General features: G+C 43.7%; 1 protein-coding gene across 1 annotated transcript in view; it reads right to left on the bottom strand.

Annotated features, from left to right (window-relative positions):
• Nucleotides 1-24,041, bottom strand: part of LOC125894085 (uncharacterized) — a 328,241-nt gene that overhangs the window by 121,997 nt on the left and 182,203 nt on the right. Inside the window, exons 6-10 of the mRNA XM_049585217.1 lie at nucleotides 5,298-5,561; nucleotides 4,770-4,989; nucleotides 4,638-4,725; nucleotides 4,286-4,549; nucleotides 4,154-4,241 (exon numbers count right to left, since the gene is read on the bottom strand). Of these exons, the coding sequence (XP_049441174.1) occupies nucleotides 4,154-4,241; nucleotides 4,286-4,549; nucleotides 4,638-4,725; nucleotides 4,770-4,989; nucleotides 5,298-5,561 (924 nt within the window). The remainder of the gene's footprint in view (nucleotides 1-4,153; nucleotides 4,242-4,285; nucleotides 4,550-4,637; nucleotides 4,726-4,769; nucleotides 4,990-5,297; nucleotides 5,562-24,041) is intronic.

Raw genomic sequence — 24,041 nt, 5'->3', positions numbered from 1 at the left:
GAAATATTTTCAATATGCTGAGAGTTGTGTGTTTGGTTTTTGGATGAACATGAAGAAATGGACATTTATTTAACGTCACGTGTGCTGGTATGAATCAATAGGATGATTATTCTGAGCTGCAGGTCGTTCTCTGAGCACATCGCACCTGAAGGGAAACTGTAGCATGAACTGAAGCGAACACATCAGTCAGGTCAGGATGGGTTAAACATCTCAGTAGCTGTGAGTAGACTCAGCTCCTACAGGTGCTTTACCTGACAGTGGGTCGATTGTTTTGGTGCTGTCTAAACTCAGCTCAGGTGTGTTTGTGTTCCAGAGGTGGGATTTGATTTGTTTAATTAGTTATAATTTGTCAGAGTTCATTGGAGCCGCTCAGATCAGCTGCTGTGTGTCTGAGACTCAGCACACTGAAACCTGTCGGCATCACAGGGTGTGTGAATGTTTGCTTTGTTCACAGAGGATTACTTTCCTCAAGTCTCTGCAAGTGGAGTTTGGCAGCAGATCGTCGTCCGTGACAGAATGAGAGGAAGGAAAGTGAGACTGTATCGCACTGAGCAGCTCCTCATGTCACAGTGTGTGAAGCTCAGTCTGTTTATAAAAAGGTAACATGACAGGATGAATGGTGTCGTTTCATAGAGATAATGTTGTAATAATGGAGTGATGAATGTGTGACTCCATCTGTGTCTCTGCTGCTGATAAACGGCGCTCTGATGGTGGATGTGTCGGTCCTGGTTCTGTGTTCAGTCACACTGACAGGAGCTGTCAAGGACTGAAGCTTGGGTCGTGATCTGCATTTAAACTGTCGACATAACTCCTCCTCAGATTAACTTTTTTATTACCTAGCTGATGGGAACCAGAGGAGGAGGAGGAGGAGGAGGAGGAAGCTGTGTGGGCGGCTTCATGTGTAGCTGTGTGTTTGACTGAAGACTAATGTGACCTGTTTTTAAATGAAAACACACATTTAGTTTTTTGTTTGCACATTATTTCATTTTTTTGCTCGACAGTTTAGGACGTCTCTGATATTTGAATCACATCACACGGTGCTGCCAGCGGAGACGATCAAATCATTATTTCCACTCAGTCTAAATCCTTCATCACTGAGGATCTACCTCTGTTTACTGAAATAAAACATTCTATTTGTTCTTCATACACATGCAGCAGGTGGTCGTAGAGTCGTTGGCTCTGTGTGAGCTGTGATAAACTCAGTGTGGGAGAACGATCATCATCTCTGACATAGAGCGACTTTATTTTCTCCTCTCTGGACGTTTTTACTTGATTTATGGTTTGAGTGAGTCTTAAAGATGCAAATGGTCACTTTCCAAATCATTTATGGCTCCATAATCATAAGGTTTAACATGTGAGATATATTCTGCTGCAGTCCATACATCACCTGACATCATTACTCCCTGCGCTGACCTTCACTCTCAAACTCTGAGGGAAATGTTTCTGTCAGAGCTACGGTCAAAACTCTCCTCATCAGGTTTATCACAGCTCAGATATGACTCATAAAACTGTTCATATTCAGACCACCATAAATTAAACAACAGGAAAGTAACAAGTAGTGTAACTAATTACTCATGAAATATCAGTATTAATATCACAGTTACTCCAAAACCAAACAACTTGTTACGTTACTTTTGTTATCACGTCACTGCTGACTGAAACACAACATCACATCAGTTGAGTCATTTTTGTAATCGTCTCACTGCTCAGGCTCGTCACAGAGCAGCAGATAGTTGATAGTGCATCACTCCAACAACCACAGACTTTCACTTTTTTTTCGTAACCACGTGCTTTTGTTGTTGCAGGAAAATAAGTTCATTCTCAGTGTTGTACTGATGTAGTGCTTTTATTTTGAAAGAGACTGTATCAAACTGTACATTTCCTGTGAAAACAGAAGTGTATTTTGAAAACAGACAATGCATGTAACAGGCTGAAGTTGACACGGCGTCCCAGAACATCAACAACCAACACACCCAGGGTACCTTGGACGTCATATGACCAAACGTGGACATGTGATGAGGTCACAGTGAGGATGTGTTGAAGTTGTGGTGATTGGACAGAATTGTTGGTCGTACAGAGTTCACCGGGATTGGCTGACTGATTTTTGTGGTGGCAGCATCACATCATGGAGGGACTGATTCTGTTGTACAGTGGGACATGTTAACACTGAGGTCTGAGGGGACTGAGTCACTGTTGGAGCCAGCCTCTTGTGGACATTAGAAGAACTGCAGGTTTTGATTCTCGGTCATGGCTCAGGTCACCACACAGCTTCCTGTGTGTTGAATTAAAAAGTGAAAGAACTCTGCACATCCAGCACAAACAGTTTTATCCCTCAGAGTTACATCTTCTCTAATAAATAAGTAACAAAGAGCAGCAAGGTAACGGCTGCCGTCCATGGAAAAGTCTGACAGTGTCTCTCAGCAGTGAGCTGAGCTGTTAGTGTGTGAGGTGAGATAAGATCAGGGTCACTGAACACTGTGTGAAAAGTTTTCATTAGTTGTAGAGAAATCTCTGACAACTGACTCAGCGTCAGTGTCACGTCTGACTCAGTGACTCTGACCTGATCCAGTTTCTTTACGTGATTTTATCTGAACAGAAGTCGATGACGTGTTCCTCTTTAACCTGAAGTGGAGTTATGAAAACAATCTGATTTTCCATATTGAATCATTTGAGATCACACTTTCACCCGGGTGGCAGTTTGAACGTGTCGTTGCCTGTCGGAAGGATCAAAACGTCAATTTCCTCTAAAACTGTGTTTAATTGAAGTCGCTGACAGACAGCTGAAGTGTGAGGAGTATTTTATAAACATTACTGTGATGAGATGTGTTTGAGCCTGCAGGTACAGATTTACATCTTCAGACCAATCACAGATCACTGATTCAGAGTTTGCTCTGACCCTTTAATGAAACAAACTGTGTGGGAGTTAAACTTTATTTTAATGCAGGTGTCTTTGAGGAGGAGAGCAGAGTGTTCAGGCAGACTGGTTAAACTGGATTGATCCCAGTGTGAATGTGTGTGTGACTGGATAAGAAGTGTCGGACAGGATGAGGTGTGATGAGCAGTCAGACTCCTCCTGAGGTAAATAATGAAATCCTGCAGATTAGAGAGGAGATTAAAGGATTCAGACGGAGGGAGGCAGACACGTACACACCTCACAGCTCACAACACTAAACATCATGCATCATTTAACCACAAAGATTCATGTCGTTCATCACTAGAGTTTATGTTTGGATGATATACACACATTTAATTAAACTGTGAAATCCAGGTCCGTAAACACAGCCACTGACTGTATGAGAACATGGATGTGACCACGGTGACGTCACCCGTTGGTTTGTGGACTCTGAAGCCTCCAGTCTGGTATTTGTTCCGTCTCCATCTTTGATTCTTGGAGCCAGAAGTGACCATACTTGGTTAGCTAGCTTGGTTAACGTGTTGCATTTACAGCTATGGTTAGCTATGTTAATGTTAATGCTAATTACAGCAATAAACAGGTTTAAAAAAAGCTTCAACCTCTGAGGCTGAAAAATGAAGCCAGCACCGACGTGCCGGAACCTGCAGTTCCTCTAATGTCCACTAGAGCCTGGCTCCAAGAGCGAGACACAGACCTCCATGTTAACATGTCCAACATCGTATCTACTTATCCTGTTGGGAGTTACGTGGGACTGGAGCCTATCCCAGCTGATATTGGGAGAGAGGCAGGGTTCATCCTGGACAGGTCACCAGACGCTGACACAGGGAGAACATGTCAGAACACCTGGAGGAAAGCCACACTGACACAGGGAGAACATGTGGGAGCACCTGGAGGAAACCCACGCTGACACGGGGAGAACATGTCAGAGCACCTGGAGGAAACCCATGCTGACACGGGGAGAACATGTCAGAGCACCTGGAGGAAACCCACGCTGACACAGGGAGAACATGTCAGAGCACCTGGAGGAAACCCACGCTGACACAGGGAGAACATGTCAGAGCACCTGGAGGAAACCCACGCTGACACAGGGAGAACATGTCAGAGCACCTGGAGGAAACCCACGCTGACACTGGGAGAACATGTGGGAGCACCTGGAGGAAACCCACACTGACACAGGGAGAACATGTGGGAGCACCTGGAGGAAAGCCACGCTGACACAGGGAGAACATGTGGGAGCACCTGGAGGAAACCCACGCTGACACGGGGAGAACATGTCAGAGCACCTGGAGGAAACCCACACTGACACGGGGAGAACATGTGGGAGCACCTGGAGGAAACCCACACTGACACAGGGAGAACATGTCAGAGCACCTGGAGGAAACCCACGCTGACACAGGGAGAACATGTGGGAGCACCTGGAGGAAACCCACGCTGACACAGGGAGAACATGTGGGAGCACCTGGAGGAAACCCACACTGACACAGGGAGAACATGTGGGAGCACCTGGAGGAAACCCACACTGACACAGGGAGAACATGTCAGAGCACCTGGAGGAAACCCACGCTGACACAGGGAGAACATGTGGGAGCACCTGGAGGAAACCCACACTGACACGGGGAGAACATGTGGGAGCACCTGGAAGAAACCCACACTGACACAGGGAGAACATGTGGGAGCACCTGGAGGAAACCCACGCTGACACAGGGAGAACATGTGGGAGCACCTGGAGGAAACCCACACTGACACAGGGAGAACATGTCAGAGCACCTGGAGGAAACCCACGCTGACACAGGGAGAACATGTCAGAGCACCTGGAGGAAACCCACGCTGACACCGGGAGAACATGTCAGAGCACCTGGAGGAAACCCACACTGACACAGGGAGAACATGTGGGAGCACCTGGAGGAAACCCACGCTGACACAGGGAGAACATGTGGGAGCACCTGGAGGAAACCCACGCTGACACAGGGAGAACATGTGGGAGCACCTGGAGGAAACCCACGCTGACACAGGGAGAACATGTGGGAGCACCTGGAGGAAACCCACACTGACACAGGGAGAACATGTCAGAGCACCTGGAGGAAACCCACGCTGACACAGGGAGAACATGTCAGAGCACCTGGAGGAAACCCACACTGACACAGGGAGAACATGTGGGAGCACCTGGAGGAAACCCACGCTGACACAGGGAGAACATGTCAGAGCACCTGGAGGAAACCCACGCTGACACAGGGAGAACATGTCAGAGCACCTGGAGGAAACCCACACTGACACAGGGAGAACATGTCAGAGCACCTGGAGGAAACCCACGCTGACACAGGGAGAACATGTCAGAGCACCTGGAGGAAACCCACGCTGACACAGGGAGAACATGTCAGAGCACCTGGAGGAAACCCACACTGACACAGGGAGAACATGTGGGAGCACCTGGAGGAAACCCACGCTGACACAGGGAGAACATGTGGGAGCACCTGGAGGAAACCCACACTGACACAGGGAGAACATGTGGGAGCACCTGGAGGAAACCCATGCTGACACAGGGAGAACATGTCAGAGCACCTGGAGGAAACCCACGCTGACACAGGGAGAACATGTGGGAGCACCTGGAGGAAACCCACGCTGACACAGGGAGAACATGTCAGAGCACCTGGAGGAAACCCACGCTGACACAGGGAGAACATGTGGGAGCAATATTACAATAGTTTAATAATAATAATTAATAACAAATATTGTATAAATAGGAAACATTTCTATCTTGTGATGATGATGCAGATTTTCTCCTCTTCCTCCTGTTTGAAGGCTGAAACATGAAAAAGCTTCTCAAGTCAAAAAAATCATCATCATCGTTTTATTTTTTCATTCCTATGTCAGATTTGTCAGAGCGCCGCTGCGGAGGACAAAACATGATGATTGTTCCCATTAAAAAAAAAAAAATCACTTTCTATTTTCAGCAAACAAAAACCTGAGTGAAACACAGAGGGACTTTAAATTGGTTTTCTCTGGAGAAACTTTGTCAGACAGAGTTCAGAATGACGACCATGTGTTTGAGGAGCACACGGCGAGCTGACCCACACTGCAGGAGACATCTGATGTCATCAGGAATATTTCTGAAGACTACAGTCATCAGACAGGAAGCAATGTGCGTCAGCTACAACATGGAGTCTCAAACTTTTATATCAGCGTTCTTTATTATCAACTGAACGATTATAAAAGCAGTCGTTTCCATTGAACCCTGAGGTCACAGCCTGCGACAGTTTGAGGATGTATAGAATATAAGAAGAATAAAAACACGAGTAGAAACTAAATATAAAGATATAAAGTCGTGCACCTTTTATGTTCTGCAGACTGTTTATTAATGATGTTGTGTCACTAAAATAAGAGTCAGGCTTTGATTAGCTCAAAAACTTTTAGATAATATATTTTGTTTCTGTAGTTTAGGTGTGTTATCTGCCCTTCCTCCTCCTCCTCCTCTCAAACCTCTTCACTCCATCTTATTGCTTTTTACCAGGGATTAGTCGACTAATTGAACGACTGATTTGTAGATGATTCTATACATTATATTTTTACTACTCGATTAATGTAACCGTCAATTTATCCTGAAATAAATATCAGCAGCATATTTTAAAATGAGTCTAATTTCTACATCACATGAACAGTAATATTTGACCCTGTGTGTTAGCGGCAGTGCAGAAAGTTTTACTACTGACAGAAACACATTGGGCCTGCTGATACTGCTGAGATACATTACATGCTTCATTTATTGTGACGTGCTAACGTCTGTTTGTCTGTTGGCTGTATTTCCATTGTTGATACCAATTACATTGATGAGTCCCCCCCCACACACACACACACATTAGTCGGGTTTCCATCCACCTATTTTTATTCGCATTTTCAACAACTGCGAAAAAAAAAACTTGAATGGAAACGCCAGAAATTCGAAAAAAGGCCGAAATATCGCAAAAAAGTTTTTACGCTTGGAGGAGGTGGAAAAGTCAGCGTATTAGGAAAATGCGACTTTTGGCAATGGAAACAGATTTAGCAAATAAACAATGACGCAGGCTCCCGAATCCTACTTCAACTTCACACACACACCTGTGTGAACTTAGAGAGAGGTAATTACTCCAGTGTCAGGTGAGTGTATTTCACACCTTACCTAAATAGACTGGAGGTGTTGAATACTGCTGCATCATGTGCGCTGCCTGGTGTACCAACACAGACATCACGGCATTATGTAGGCTACGCTGACAACACTGATATGAGTGTGATGAGAGCTCTCGCAGTAGCCAAGAGGTTCCCAGGGAATCTCTCCATCTCGTCGTAGTCATGGATGTGCCGGTAATTGTTTACATCAGTTGTGGACATGAGACGCTCTCAATGACGTCATCTCACGGCGCCTCTACGAGTGTTTTTTTGCATTTTTATTTTTCATGAGAAGCGCCACTTTCTGCTCGACCTGTTGACTCCCAGTATTCGAAAAACAATAATGAATGGAAACGTGCATAAATTCGCATTTCCTTGTGCGCATTTTCACAAAATTCACTTAAAATTTGAAATACATTTGGATGGAAACCCAGTTACTGGCAGCTGGGTACCCATCCATCATGATTCCTGCAGTGTCATTTGATGCGTTACACACAGAACCATCCACAGCTCTTTACAGAGGGACTTTCCAGATTTATGCAGCTCCAATAAAACCTGTTGACAGTTGTGTTGTGGATTAACGGAGATGATCTCCCTGGAAACCCACAAGTTTTTTAATTATATGTTTTAATGCTGTGAGCAACAAAATCTCACTTCTATTGATCTGAGTTATTTTTGGGCTTCAGCAGAAACAGAAACTCAAACCTGACTAATGAGGATAAATCCAGAGGCGCTGCTGTGTGCGTGTGTTTGTGTGTGTGTGTGTGTGTGGGTGGTGGGTGGTGGTGGTGGTGGTGGGGGGGGTATATGATGATGTGTTGTAGGTGTGAGGGGTGTCAGAGAGAGAAATGATAAAGATCCAAAGCAAACAGAAAGCAGAGCGATCAGTGTGGACACAGATAGAAACATGAGGACGAACACTGAGATCAAGGAAACGTGCTAAATCACTTTCTTTCATGGTGTCAAACAGACAGCTCTCCAAACTGAGCAGGTCTGAACAAAACCGTCACGCCTGGAAAAGCTGCGTTGCCAAAATACTTAGTGTGGATATTATGTGTGAGCTCAGGATCAGAACCAACTTGTCGACATCTAAGCTTCTCCCCACAGAGCATCAACAAGGAACAATGAGACTCATTTCACTGATTGTTCGTCTCTGGGAAAGGTTGTGTTTAAAGACTGTCTGATGAAATCCTAAATTACAGCTCTCTGATGTGACATTCCACCCTAAAATTAACATTTAAATCATCCTAACAAGCATTTATGTCACAGTCAAAGCTTCGGGGCCAAAGGTGTAGAAACTCAGACCGACTTGTCAGCGTCCATGTTGGTGTTTTCAGTATTTTAGCTGCTGATGTTTCCTTGTGTTTCATTATAAGAACTCAGTGACACTGACGCAGCAGCAAACGTACAGTCGCAGAATGCTGAGTTGTTGGCGGTAATGATGTCACTTACACAGATGATGATGATCAATGCAATATCTCAAGAACACTTTGAGGAAATTTCTTCAAATTTGGCACTAGGGCTGCAATGATACGACATTTTCACGGTACGATAACATCTCAGAAAATATCATGGTTTCATGGTTTCTCAGAATTTCTTATCAGTCAGAATGATCCTTAAAGGGATGAAAACAGAAGGTTATTGTTGTTAAACATTTTATTACTGTAACTGAAACTTGAAACATTTTGTTCATGAAGTTTGTGTAAAAAGTCTCCTCTTAGAAAATAACTCAAATAAATAACTCAAATAAATAAATAAAGGAGAAATTTAATTTGCAGTCACATTTTTGTTTTTTTTCAATATTGTAAATAATCAAATGTAAATGTATAATAACATCAACTTTTATATCACAGTATACCTTGAAATCTGTACATTGCTTCTACCCAGTTTGGCACAAACATCCACTTTGAGTCAAGGATGAACTTAAATTTGGTGGTTGAAGGTCAAAGGTCACTGTGACCTTGCCTGTCTTATTTTGTGACATCATCATGTTTTAACGTCATATCTCAGGAACAGAAGGGGAGACATTTGGTCAGATACTGAATTGGTGACTCTAATCTTGAACCTGTGCTGATTGTATAGATCTTCTGTGTGTGAAGCATCCATGTTTTCACTGACATGGATGGAGACTGTCAGAGACACTGGACTGGTGGGCGGAGTCATACAACCACAGGGTGGACTGGTGGGCGGAGTCATACAACCACAGGGTGGACTGGTGGGCGGAGTCATACAACCACAGGGTGGACTGGTGGGCGGAGTCATACAACCACAGGATGGACTGGTGGGCGGAGTCATACGACCACAGGGTGGGAATTCTAGTCTATACATGTTTGCACAGTTTAGTCCCGCCTCCAGCTGTGTGACAGACCTAAGGTTTGTCTTCATGTTCGGCCTGGACGGCTCTGGATCTAGTGTCATCCGGCCCTTTGAGACGTTTGTTTTTAGGGCGGATGAAGAAGCCGTTAGAGGTTCTTAAAGATAATCTGTAGTTGATCTCGTCTCAGTCCGTTTTGCCAAAACCATGTTGGCACTTTAACAACAGACCTGTTCAGTGTGTCTGTATTTTGGCTAAAGTACAGTATGTGATGATTTATTGGTGATGTGTGTTGGCCGTAGAGGTCAGAGGTCACAGGTCAGAGGGCCTTGTGACTGTTGGACAGGTGAGAGAAACTCGCACAGACGTAACAAATGTTGAATGGATGTTTTTTCCTGTTTGTGACGTGGTGACAGCCATCAGGAGAAAAGAACATGTGGCGTTATTCAGAAGAGACGGTACAGTGTGAAACGTTTCCTCTAAGAAATCATCCTTCACTTTCATTTATTTATTTATTTACATGACCTTGTTAGAGCAGGGCACTGAAATACAGCTTTTGATTTTGGAGTCGAGTGGTTTGTAGAGCATGAATGAAAACTGAAACTGAAATTGTCAGACAGTCCCAAGTTATTATTTTTACATTTTTTATTTTGCTTTTTCAGATACAAGCTTCATAAATACCATCAGACAGTCTGTCACTGATCTGCAGCTGCTCAGGAATATATATATATATGTTATTTATTATCAGATGTTGGACAGTTACAGATGCAGTCATCAATGAAAACCTCAGATCTGGAGCTCCTCCCAATAATCCCACTAAATATATTTATAATAGAAAATTATACATTTAAAAAATAGAGAATCTTAAACATGAAATAACTAAAGTTGAAATACAGGGATAGAATATAACATCAATAAAATATTAAGTAAAGTAATATACACCTGTGGTAGACGGTTATTACACATGAATAAGCTGAATGTAAACAGTGAAGTGTAGAAGCAGAATATCAATATCAGCATAAAGTACATTAAATGATCCAGATCTGAGTTTCACTTAATTTTGTGTTCGATATCCTGGCACACATTAATCAGTAACTAACTGGCTCAGTAATCACAGGTAACACCTCCCTGACCCACAGTAGTGGGACGGCATCGCTGCAGGAACATGGTAACCACCCTTGTGTCCCTGCAGGTCGCCCTGCTGAGGAAGTGCCTTTAGCATTGTTAGCTATGTTAGCATCACTAGCTGTGTTGACGGTGATGTTGTTGGGTACACATCCTGTGACTCTGTCGCAAGGACACCGTAAAGTCACTCTCGATGCGTCCCAGAGACACACCCTGTTTTCCCTGATGAGCCTCGTCATGAACATCAAATCTGTGCTCGGTGGCGTTTGTGACTTTTAGTGAAAGTGTTTCTCACAGAGTTACAGAAACAACTGAGAGTGAAACTCATGTTTTTTTTACTCAGTGTAAAGTCTGTTCATTAAAATGAATTTGAAGAAGCACAAATTTAGACACATTGATGAAACAGTATTTAATATCAATTTATTTTACATGAAAAACATTTTTAGAAATGCTTTAAATGTCTTTTACTGTAAATATCAGCAGAGAGTTTTAGAGAGCAGAGAGTTTTTAGAGAGCAGAGGGATTTAGAGAGCAGAGAGTTTTAGAGAGCAGAGGGATTTAGAGAGCAGAGAGTTTTTAGAGAGCAGAGGGATTTAGAGAGCAGAGGGATTTAGAGAGCAGAGAGTTTTAGAGAGCAGAGGGATTTAGAGAGCAGAGGGTTTTAGAGAGCAGAGTTTTAGAGAGCAGAGAGTTTTTAGAGAGCAGAGGGTTTTTAGAGAGCAGAGGGATTTAGAGAGCAGAGGGTTTTAGAGAGCAGAGGGTTTTAGAAAGCAGAGAGTTTTTAGAGAGCAGAGAGTTTTAGAGAGCAGAGAGTTTTTAGAGAGCAGAGAGTTTTAGAGAGCAGAGAGTTTTAGAAAGCAGAGAGTTTTAGAAAGCAGAGAGTTTTTAGAGAGCAGAGGGATTTAGAGAGCAGAGAGTTTTAGAGAGCAGAGGGATTTAGAGAGCAGAGAGTTTTAGAGAGCAGAGGGTTTTAGAGAGCAGAGAGTTTTTAGAGAGCAGAGGGATTTAGAGAGCAGAGAGTTTTAGAGAGCAGAGGGTTTTAGAGAGCAGAGAGTTTTAGAGAGCAGAGGGTTTTAGAGAGCAGAGTTTTAGAGAGCAGAGAGTTTTTAGAGAGCAGAGGGTTTTTAGAGAGCAGAGGGATTTAGAGAGCAGAGGGTTTTAGAGAGCAGAGGGTTTTAGAAAGCAGAGAGTTTTTAGAGAGCAGAGAGTTTTAGAGAGCAGAGGGATTTAGAGAGCAGAGAGTTTTAGAAAGCAGAGAGTTTTTAGAGAGCAGAGAGTTTTAGAGAGCAGAGAGTTTTAGAGAGCAGAGAGTTTTAGAGAGCAGAGGGATTTAGAGAGCAGAGAGTTTTAGAGAGCAGAGGGATTTAGAGAGCAGAGAGTTTTAGAGAGCACAGAGTTTTTAGAGAGCAGAGGGATTTAGAGAGCAGAGGGTTTTAGAGAGCAGAGAGTTTTAGAGAGCAGAGAGTTTTAGAGAGCAGAGAGTTTTAGAGAGCAGAGGGATTTAGAGAGCAGAGAGTTTTAGAGAGCAGAGGGTTTTAGAGAGCAGAGAGTTTTAGAGAGCAGAGGGTTTTAGAGAGCAGAGAGTTTTTAGAGAGCAGAGGGATTTAGAGAGCAGAGGGATTTAGAGAGCAGAGAGTTTTAGAGAGCAGAGGGTTTTAGAGAGCAGAGAGTTTTAGAGAGCAGAGAGTTTTAGAGAGCAGAGAGTTTTAGAGAGCAGAGAGTTTTTAGAGAGCAGAGAGTTTTAGAGAGCAGAGGGTTTTAGAGAGCAGAGAGTTTTTAGAGAGCAGAGGGATTTAGAGAGCAGAGAGTTTTAGAGAGCAGAGAGTTTTTAGAGAGCAGAGGGATTTAGAGAGCAGAGAGTTTTAGAGAGCAGAGGGTTTTAGAGAGCAGAGGGTTTTAGAGAGCAGAGAGTTTTTAGAGAGCACAGAGTTTTTAGAGAACAGAGTTTTTAGAGAGCAGAGGGTTTTAGAGAGCAGAGGGTTTTAGAGAGCAGAGAGTTTTAGAGAGCAGAGGGATTTAGAGAGCAGAGGGATTTAGAGAGCAGAGGGTTTTAGAGAGCAGAGAGTTTTAGAGAGCAGAGGGTTTTAGAGAGCAGAGAGTTTTTAGAGAGCAGAGAGTTTTAGAGAGCACAGTTTTAGACAGCAGAGGGTTTTAGAGAGCAGAGAGTTTTTAGAGAGCAGAGAGTTTTAGAGAGCAGAGAGTTTTAGAGAGCAGAGAGTTTTAGAGAGCAGAGAGTTTTAGAAAGCATTGTGTTTTTTTTCAGACATTGTTTTTAGAGAGCAGAGAGTTTTAGAGAGCAGAGGGTTTTAGAGAGCAGAGAGTTTTTAGAGAGCAGAGGGATTTAGAGAGCAGAGGGTTTTAGAGAGCACAGAGTTTTTAGAGAGCAGAGTTTTAGACAGCAGAGGGTTTTAGAGAGCAGAGAGTTTTAGAGAGCAGAGAGTTTTTAGAGAGCAGAGAGTTTTAGAGAGCAGAGGGATTTAGAGAGCAGAGGGTTTTTAGAGAGCAGAGGGATTTAGAGAGCAGAGGGTTTTAGAGAGCAGAGGGTTTTAGAAAGCAGAGAGTTTTTAGAGAGCAGAGAGTTTTAGAGAGCAGAGGGATTTAGAGAGCAGAGAGTTTTAGAAAGCAGAGCGTTTTTATTCAGACAGCAGTTTTAGAGACCACACATTTTTAGAGAGCAGAGAGTTTTAGAGAGCAGAGGGAGTTAGAGAGCAGAGAGTTTTAGAGAGCAGAGGATTTAGAGAGCAGAGAGTTTTAGAGAGCACAGAGTTTTTAGAGAGCAGAGGGATTTAGAGAGCAGAGGGTTTTAGAGAGCAGAGAGTTTTAGAGAGCAGAGAGTTTTAGAGAGCAGAGAGTTTTTAGAGAGCAGAGGGATTTAGAGAGCAGAGAGTTTTAGAGAGCAGAGGGTTTTAGAGAGCAGAGAGTTTTAGAGAGCAGAGGGTTTTAGAGAGCAGAGAGTTTTTAGAGAGCAGAGGGATTTAGAGAGCAGAGAGTTTTAGAGAGCAGAGAGTTTTTAGAGAGCAGAGGGTTTTAGAGAGCAGAGAGTTTTAGAGAGCAGAGAGTTTTAGAGAGCACAGAGTTTTTAGAGAGCAGAGAGTTTTAGAGAGCAGAGGGTTTTAGAGAGCAGAGAGTTTTAGAGAGCAGAGAGTTTTAGAGAGCACAGAGTTTTTAGAGAACAGAGTTTTTAGAGAGCAGAGAGTTTTAGAGAGCAGAGGGATTTAGAGAGCAGTGAGTTTTAGAGAGCAGAGGGTTTTAGAGAGCAGAGAGTTTTAGAGAGCAGAGAGTTTTAGAGAGCACAGAGTTTTTAGAGAGCAGAGAGTTTTAGAGAGCACAGAGTTTTTAGAGAGCAGAGAGTTTTAGAGAGCAGAGGGTTTTAGAGAGCAGAGAGTTTTAGAGAGCAGAGAGGTTTTTAGAGAGCAGAGAGATTTAGAGGCAGAGTTTTAGAGAGCAGTTGTTTTTAGAGAGCAGAGAGTTTTTAGAGAGCAGAGAGTTTTAGAGAGCACAGTTTTAGACAGCAGAGGGTTTTAGAGAGCAGAGAGTTTTTAGAGAGCAGAGAGTTTTAGAGAGCAGAGAGTTTTAGAGAGCAGAGAGTTTTAGAGAGCAGAGAGTTTTAGAGAGCAGAGGGTTTTAGAGAGCAGAGAGTTTTTAGAGAGCAGAGAGTTTTAGAGAGCACAGTTTTAGACAGCAGAGGGTTTTAGAGAGCAGAGAGTTTTAGAGAGCAGAGAGTTTTAGAGAGCACAGAGTTTTTAGAGAGCAGAGTTTTAGACAGCAGAGGGTTTTAGAGAGCAGAGAGTTTTAGAGAGCAGAGAGTTTTTAGAGAGCAGAGAGTTTTAGAGAGCAGAGGGATTTAGAGAGCAGAGGGTTTTTAGAGAGCAGAGGGTTTTAGAGAGCAGAGAGTTTTAGAGAGCAGAGAGTTTTAGAGAGCAGAGGGATTTAGAGAGCAGTGAGTTTTAGAGAGCAGAGGGTTTTAGAGAGCACAGAGTTTTTAGAGAGCAGAGTTTTTAGAGAGCAGAGGGTTTTAGAGAGCAGAGAGTTTTAGAGAGCAGAGAGTTTTAGAGAGCAGAGGGTTTTAGAGAGCAGAGAGTTTTAGAGAGCAGAGGGTTTTAGAGAGCAGAGAGTTTTAGAGAGCAGAGGGTTTTAGAGAGCAGAGAGTTTTTAGAGAGCACAGAGTTTTTAGAGAACAGAGTTTTTAGAGAGCAGAGGGTTTTAGAGAGCAGAGGCTTTTAGAGAGCAGAGAGTTTTAGAGAGCAGAGGGATTTAGAGAGCAGAGAGTTTTTAGAGAGCAGAGGGATTTAGAGAGCAGAGTTTTAGAGAGCAGAGAGTTTTAGAGAGCAGAGAGTTTTAGAGAGCAGAGAGTTTGAGAGAGCAGAGGGATTTAGAGAGCAGAGAGTTTTTAGAGAGCAGAGAGTTTTAGAGAGCAGAGGGTTTTAGAGAGCAGAGGGTTTTAGAGAGCGCAGAGTTTTTAGAGAGCAGAGTTTTTAGAGAGCAGAGAGTTTTAGAGAGCAGAGGGATTTAGAGAGCAGAGAGTTTTAGAGAGCAGAGGGATTTAGAGAGCAGAGAGTTTTTAGAGAGCAGAGGGTTTTAGAGAGCAGAGAGTTTTAGAGAGCACAGAGTTTTTAGAGAGCAGAGAGTTTTAGAGAGCAGAGGGTTTTAGAGAGCAGAGAGTTTTAGAAAGCAGAGAGTTTTTAGAGAGCACAGAGTTTTAGAGAGCACAGAGTTTTAGAGAGCAGAGGGTTTTATGTAATAACTGACGCCATGTTTGCCTTTATAAAATTAACGCATCGTGCTGTCATTTTAAATTCAACACTTCCTGTATCTGTTTAAAATTAAAAGCCCCTTATAATTTCAGTTGAGAGAATCCCTTCATTTTCTAAAACGTTTGTGAACGTTTGCAGGAACTTGTCGAGGATTAAGTGACTTGTATGTTTGCGTACGGTACTTCAAATGTAGCTCCGCCCATCTGCTGGTGCTTTTTATGTTACTACAACATTTCAGCTGGCACATGAACAGACACAGTGACTTAGATAATAGTAAAAGTAATAAAAATAGGACAAAAATAACCTGATGACATAACACACGTCGTGAGAGACGACTGGGAATGATCGGTGTGTACCATCGTGTAGTGTGTCATGTCAGTCCGCCAAGGCATGGCATGATTTTATGACTCCACAATCACCTAATGTGACATAGTGACTTTCAGAACAGGCAGAAATGTTGTGTAGTGTGTACCAGGCATTAGAGAGCAGAGGGTTCATGAGTCTCATAAAAGTCTCATTAACATGGAGGAACCAGTTTCTGTGACTCTGACAGGTTTTTAAAGCTTCAGGTAACGAGGAGTTAAAAAATATGAGCCAATGTCCTCAGTGAAGAGACAGAGCCCCAATTAAACTGTCAGGTTCAATGTATGTGTGTGTATGTGTGTGTGTTGTACGGCAGGGGATATGGACAAAACTGTTACCAACATAAAAATGTTCAAATCAGTCGATATTTATGATTCTCAGGATAAATCATGATTTCTTTAAACTGATTTTTGCTCCTGAGTGAAACTTTGATAAAACAGACAGTTAACAGTTTAAATTATTCTTTACTGTCACAACATGACGAGGACTGAACAAACAGCACGACGTTTGAACCTGAGGTAGATTCAAAACTGTTAGAATCTAAATAGTCAGTTTATTCTGGAGACAAAATAAATTCACCCTGCTCTCTGCTGGCACTTCCACATTGAGGAAAGGTGCGATAACTTTGCGTTGCCTCACCAGCTTTATCAGATCTAAAAAATGTGATCAGGTTTCAGTAGTTTTCCAGGTGAGACAGAAACTGTTAGATTGCCAGTGAGTGATCAGTTTATCCGAATAACATCTGTTTGGAAATCTGTATCGATGTCTGAGGAGCTGTGGGTTGTCTGAGACCAACGGGACAATGGTCACGTTACAGAAGCTGATGTCAGCAGTGTTTGTGTCATAACTCTCACTGTAGGCGGGAGATGTTGATGCTGAACGTTGTTATTGATGATGATGATGGTGATAATGCTATATAACTCGTCACTAGAACTAACATGAATGTAAGCTAAGCTAATGTTATTGAGGTGCTTGTGTTACTGTTTGTCTACAGGCTAACAGGTTAGCTTCAGTTAGCTGTGTGAAGGCAGTTTCTCCTGAACCTCAGATTTCTACAGCCAAGAATCATGACTTCATCCATGACACAGAAAATTAACACACAGTGATTGGCTGGTGAGCTTAACCTGTCACTGATGGCTGATGATGTGTTACTGTAAATAATCTGAACGCTGCGGTGAAGCTGCTGAATGTTCCCACATCTGTTCATTGTTTACAGCGCTAACCAGTGCAGCTGGTGCTAAACTGTAAGAAGGAAAACAGAATCAGAGGATAAACAATGAGCTGGTCAGACAAAAGAAAAATCTTAGCTGTGGTTTCTTCGTAGTTTCTGTACAAACAAGTTTTAAACAAACAGTGTATTTTATTCTGTTCATTAATTAGAACAGTAACAAGAGACAGACTTTAATGATGTCATGAAGGAGGGCGGGGTCTGTCATCGTTAAACAATCACTGCTGCAGATGAAAATCTGACCTGACTGACAGAAATCATGTTCACAGACGAGTTTGTTTGTTAAGTTTTATTCACATTGTGTCATTTCAATCTAATGAAGTAGCCTCAAGTGACGTTAGCTAACCTAACGTTAACTTGCCAATTTACTGTTAGTATTACATGAGTCGTCAACGAGTGTTGATTTCGTTGACAAAAACTATGATGAAAATTTTTTTGTCAACGATCTTTTTTCCATTATGAAAACGAGATGATGACGAGCTAAAAATAGATCCTGGAAATAAAAACTAAGATGAAATCTGTGTTTGATTTTGGTTGACGAGACGTGATGTAAATGTTGGTGGTGGACTGTCGGACACTGACAGCTTGTAATGATCTTCAGATGCCTGATGAGCCACAGGCTGTAAACTCCAGTAAATAGTCTGCACCAGGATGTTTGGGTTGGTGCGAGTTGTGAGCTGTAACTCAGCAGTAAATAATCAGCCGTGTGTGTCTGACTGTGGATGGTGGAGCTGCTGAATGGATTTGTGGAGTTTGTTAGTTGCAGCGGTGGCTGTTAGCAGCTAGCTCCGCTCGTTAGCGTCTGATACATGAATTAGCTTCTGTGCATTAAAGATAAAAACACATACAGAAAACATGATGACTTAAATGTCATGAATTTTGAACTGCACTCATTAGTGTGGTGGCTGCTCTCATCTTCTTCTGTTTAATGACAGGTGGCACAGCCCCCCCCCCCCCCCCCCCCATGTATGGGTGGTTTAATTATAACAAACATTTGTTGTGTTTCTATTGAGGAGGAGATAAAGAGTTAATGAAGGGGTTAATGAAGGTAAGTGTTTTATCTCCTGTCCCCGGTGTGTTGCATGTTCTGTACATGTGGTCACGCTTCACCAACATGATGTCACCACAAAATCCTCTGATCATCCGCCAGCCAGCTGATGGCTGATCCAGGCTCAGTGTGACACTGTGTGTGTGTGTGTGTGTGTGTGTGTGTGTGTGTGATATGAGGAGAGGAGGAATGGTTGTAACATGATGATGACGATGATGATGAAGAGATTGTGGAGGTAAAGTGATTTTCCAGTCGACTGTGAAGTAAATATGATGGTGCGGGCAGCTCGTCAGTCGAGTATTAAAGAGACGCATCGTTTCTGTTTCAGAGACGTCACAGATATCACACAGTGTCACAGTTAGTGTCAGGAGGTCTCAGTGTTCACCTTTACCTGTGTTAGTGTTGGTTTTCTGTTACTGTGAACAGAGAGACTGGTCTGCAGAACTCTGTCTCTCCTGAAATTGGGACAAAACTTTTCCCATCAATGATACAAAAATTGCAATAAATCGTAATATCAAATCACAGTTCTACTCTCAGCCAGCAGTCGATTTGAAAAACAATAACAGGCCTTTTGAAATTTAATTTGCTAAAACTACACAAAACTAATTTAATTTAAATCAGGTGCCAAAATTAATACGGAGACCAATATCCTGTCAGGTGTATCTTCTCTAGTCAACAACTTAAACAGAGGGCTCTGTGGGGACGGAGCACCTGCTGCAGCAAGCCAACACACCGTCTACAATCATTTGACTTGACCAGCAGACTTCACTACAAGCTGATTGGCTGTTGAAACAGGTGACGTGCTTTAAAACCAGCCGCCGGCCATTTGACCAGCTGAGTGTCAGGTGACACCATCAGTCATCTTGAGTCGAACTCAGACCGGCCAGTTCACACCGCTGACACTTTTCTCTGTGACGTTCTGAAACATTTTCATCTTGTCACTGATCTTTGGTCTGAGCTGGACTTCAGAATGAGACATCTACAGAGATCATCATGTTGCACCGCCATGTTTCTACAGTAGCCCAGAGCGGACAAACCAAACACTGACTCTAGATAGAGACATTCATGTTTTCATGTCGGCCACTGCAGCAACGAGCGGCATCAGAAAATCACTGATTTTTAAAGTGGAACTTTTTTCTTCAGAGTGTTTCATGGTGTAAATCAGCTGGTGTGTGTGTTTCTGAGAGGAAGAGACCTCTGAGGATAGTTCAGCTCCTCAACAATGAACACTGACTGAATTCTAACCAGGGCAAGTTTCAGCTGGTTGTAAGCTGCAGTCTTCACCACTAGATGTCACTAAATCCTTGTTAATCTGACATAGTGTTCCTTTAACCAGCGTCACTGTCGAACGATGTCTGAGATGTGTTTAAGATTTAAAGCTAGAAATACTGCAGGGTCCTTTAACTGAGGGATAAGGGGATTAACATGGTTAATGAAGGTCCAACAACAACAGGAGTGTGTGTGTGTGTGTGTGTGTGTGTGTGTGTGTGTGTGTGAAGTGGTGGTATGCTCATATATCCAGGAGGCAGATGGCGCTGAAGCAGGAGGTTGGAGACCGCCCACAACTCCTGTATGTATGTGCGAGTGCATGTGTGTGTGCATGTGACCGCGTGCTTGTCTGTGTGTGTGTGTGTGTGTGTGTGTGTGTGTGTGTGTGTGTGTGTGTGTGTGTGAACCCAGCATGTCTCAGGAAACAGGAGCATATTCCCAGCTGATCTGCTGGTTCAGACACAGTTATGCTCCACTGATACACAACACTGTCTCTCTGTCCGTCCATTCGTCCATCTGTCTCTGCAGCCCCCTTTAACATTAACCCCGTTCACTCTGCCTCTTCAAAGCGGGAACATCACGCCGTGATGCTGCCTCACAGTTCTGCATAACAGGTACGATCACAGAATGGTGGGACAGAGTTGTCCTGCTTTTAAAGCGGCATCGGAGGCAGTAACATCATCAACAGCTGTCAGGACGGCATCATGGGCGGTACGGGGGTGATGTTTTAGTAACGTTCTACCTTGGCAACCACTGGAGATGTAAAAGTAGCAGTTAGCGGCTAACACAGAAGAGCAGCAGCTGAAAATGTCAATAAATAGTGAAAACTGTGAGGAAGTTTCAACGTACCTGCTACATGTCCATCCATCAATCCGTCCATCCATCCATCCATCCATCCATCCATCCATCCATCCATCCGTCATCTGTCCGTCCATCTGTCCATCCATCCGTCATCTGTCCGTCCATCTTTCCATCCATCTGTCATCTGTCTGTCTGTCCGTCATCCATCCATCCATCTGTCATCTGTCCGTCCATCCATCCATCCATCCATCTGTCATCTGTCCGTCCATCCATCCATCCATCCATCCATCCATCCATCTGTCATCTGTCCATCCATCCATCTGTCATCTGTCCGTCCGTCCATCCATCCATCCGTGGTCATGGTGATCATGGTCATGGTCTCTGACCCAAGAGGAGGAGTTCAAGTATCTCAGGGTCTTGTTCACAGTGAGGGTAGAATGGAGCCTGAGATGGATCGGTGGTTTGGTGCGGTGTATGCAGTGATGTGGGCCCTGTGCTAGACCGTTGTGGTTCAGAGGGAGCTGAGCCAGAAGGCTTTCCTGGTCCATCTGCGTCCCAACCCTCACCTATGGTCATGAGCTCTGGGTAGTGACTGAAAGAATGAGGTCACAGATACAAGCGTCTGAAATGAGTTTCCTCTGTGCTACATGACAACATACAAATGTCTGTTGAGACTCTGTAACTTTTCTTTTTTGGACTCGAGTGTTGGGCGGACTAAAAGAACCGACAGTCGTCAGGCTTCGTCCTCAGAGGATTCAAACTGTTCTGTTTTGGTGTTTAGGCCCAGATTTGGAGCCATTGTTGCTGAGAGACAATGGCAGCGGTGGTGAAAGGATGTGACAGCGACAGATTCGAGCTGCAGAACGTGTTGATTTCTGTCACACATGAAGGGAGACGGCAGCTTCTCCAACAGAAGGAGGATGTTTGTTGTGTTTGAACTCTTGAAACCGTGCGGTGCAGTTCATTTTTATCAGTCTGTATTGTGACAATAAAGCTACAGCAGAGGGAGGAGATAAAAACAAACATGTCCTTTGTTGTATTTTGCTGAGTTCTTATCATGAGAGGAAACGTGGAGCGCTGCTCTATCTGCTGCCTCAGTGGAGAAACAATGCTTCTCTGTTCATATCACACGCTGTCAGGGTCTCTCTGCAGCACATGTTAACCCTCTGAACGCCAACACACACACACAGAACGTTCAACCTGGAGACTAACACGAGTTTAATCCACATCAACACTGTATGGTGCCTGACACTGAGGCTCCGCCCCCTGCTGGGACCAGCCTGACGTTAAATAAATTATGATTTAATCTTCTCATTTAGCTGATCAAAATTGTATATATTTAAACAATGATGGTTTGACTTTGAGGAAATGTGCAGTGACGATGCTTTTTAATTTCACTTTGAGAAAATAGTTAATTTAATTTAAACAGTCTGATGTCACAAGTCACTGATCTGTGTCTGCACAGCATCTGACACCCTCTGTCCCGAGCAGTGTTGGGCAGCAGCACGTTACAGTAATAATATTACTTTTTGTAGTGTAACTAATTACAAATAAAATGTCAGTAATAATATTACAGTTACAACAAAACCAATCAACTTGTTACAACCTTACTTTTGTTATCGCGTCACTACTGACCTGAAATACAACGTCACATCAGCGGACTCATTTTCATAATTGTCTCACTGCTCAGGCTCGTCACAAATCAACAAGATAGTTTCAAAGATGGAAACACTTCTTACCATATTCTCATTACTTTGATTTTGTGTGGAGGAAAGATGACAACAACTTGTTCTTGCTTTCTATTTCCTGGTCCATCTGCGTCCCAACCCTCACCTATGGTCATGAGCTCTGGGTAGTGACTGAAAGAATGAGGTCACAGATACAAGCGTCTGAAATGAGTTTCCTCTGTAGGGTGTCTGGGCTCAGCCTTAGAGATAGGGGGAAGAGTCAGACATCTGGAGGGAGCTCGGAGTAGAGCCGCTGCTCCTTCATGTTGAGGTGGTTCAACATCTGATCAGGATCCTCCTGGTCCAGCTGGTAGGAGGCCCCGGGGCAGACCCAGAACACACTGGAGGGATTATAGATCTCATCTGGTCTGGGAACACCTCGGGGTCCTCCAGGAGGAGCTGGAGAGTGTTGCTAGCTCCGGATAAGAGGATGGATGGACGGATGGATGGATGGATGGATGGATGGATGGATGACAGGAACTCTGCTGCTGCAGGAAGTCGGGCTAAAACACTTTCCACTGTGAAAAACACGTCCTCAATGTTCCCCTCTGAAACACTGACTACGACTTGAAGCTCCAGGAAATACACCCCACCAAAACTGAGCCCTCCTCGGCCACAGAGGTCGGCTGTAGCTCTGCACTGGCTGAACAACCCAAACTGGATCTTACTGGTGGACAGCTGCGGACACAGAGAAGTGATGAAGCTGATGATTGGATATGTGGTGGATGAAATGTTGCTACACAAGCGTCTCTTCGTCTGTCAGACAGATCTCTGGGAAAATATTGGTCACAGGCAACAGACAACCCCCAGGTAAAAAAAAGCTATCTAGCCTCAGCTACACTTAACGGTGGTTACCCTGACGTTCACACAGAGACACATCTGAATTTTGGGGAGATGCGCAATTACCAATTTAATGGGGTAATATTATTACTTTAAAAGATTAACAAGTAATGAGAAATACATGATGACATGATCAGAGTAACGAGCCTGACACTGGTCCTCAGAGCCTCGCTTCACCTGAGAAGAACTCTCCCTCCCCTGAAAATGACATGACAATGAACTGGGAGTCATTTTAATTCAGAAACCTTCAAACCTGAGGAGAAGGAAACAAACTGTGTCCACTGAGGCACATTTGAATCTTCTCTGTAAACTCAAACTGTAACTGTGTGTGTGTGTGTGTGTGTGTGTGTGTGTGTGTGTGTGCAGGTGGCTGAAGGCTGGGCTGGTGATAAGTAAAATAAAAATACTTTTTAGTAGTGATGTGGGGGAGGACAAGGCCGCAGCGAGGACATGATAACACCTGACGGACACAAACGCATCATTGTCTGTTACACAGGAAATATTCCACTGACTCTGTGAGGACAGTTTGCTCTCCTCTGTCTGTCTGGTCGTTGGTGAGCAGGAGAGCTCAAACAGACTTTAATAAAAACTGTCTGACCTGTGATTCAGTCTGTACGAAGCAGAACTCTGTTTCCATGGACTCCTCCGTCCAACACGTCTTTTTATTCAGTTCGGCCCAACAGAACTGCAGGGACGGTGTTTTATATCATGACTGAGTATGGTGATAATATCATATCATGGATCCTCTGATGATTCCCACACTAAAGCGGCCTTCACATGATAAGAACAACATGCTTTGCTCACCGCCAGGTGCGGCGCAGAGGTCAGAGGTAAACTCGGTCAAAGTTCAAATAATTTCAGCTCTGAGCTCAGCACTCGGGCAGAAAATCCAAGCAGTGCGCGACGCCAAGGGTAGCGGTGCCGCTTTGTCAGGCGTTGCCGCCCTCTCCATAGACAAACAATGGGACAGCCAGCGCAAAGCGGTTTTACAGCCGATCATGTGTAGAGGCCTTAACTGTTAATTTCTTGCAACTTTTTGGGTCATTTCTTCTGTCGTAGCTCAGTACCTTCCTCCCATGTTTTTCAGAGAAATGAAGACACTGTGTCTCAGTTCAGAGCTGCAGCCTTCGGAGGCTGCGTCACATCAGCACGACCAAGGCCGCCCCATTTCAAAGGCTCCTTCAGATGCAGCAGAGAAATGCAGCCTTCTGTCCCAGAATCTGGAGGATGCATCTGATTAATCCTTCGTGGCCCAGCCTGTCCCAAGATGCATAGCGCTCCGATGATGATTAAATATTAAGTTAAAGCGACGCTTATCTTTCTGGAAATTTTACGCTTTTCTTTGTTTAGGTTAAAATGTTATTAATAAGCTGATGGCACACTGAAATGTAAGTGAATTCCACCAGAAGTAAAAACTCATAATTATACCATTCTCGTATGGTTCTAAGAAAACTCCGGCCAATCATTGCATTCGGACTGAATGCAATGATTGGCCGAGCGTCCTGTCTGTTCCCCACG

The sequence above is a fragment of the Epinephelus fuscoguttatus genome, linkage group LG9 (assembly GCF_011397635.1).
Source record: "Epinephelus fuscoguttatus linkage group LG9, E.fuscoguttatus.final_Chr_v1".
Taxonomy (NCBI): domain Eukaryota; kingdom Metazoa; phylum Chordata; class Actinopteri; order Perciformes; family Serranidae; genus Epinephelus; species Epinephelus fuscoguttatus.
The sequence above is the reverse complement of the archived record's forward strand: the minus strand, read 5'-3'. Positions and strand labels throughout refer to the sequence as shown.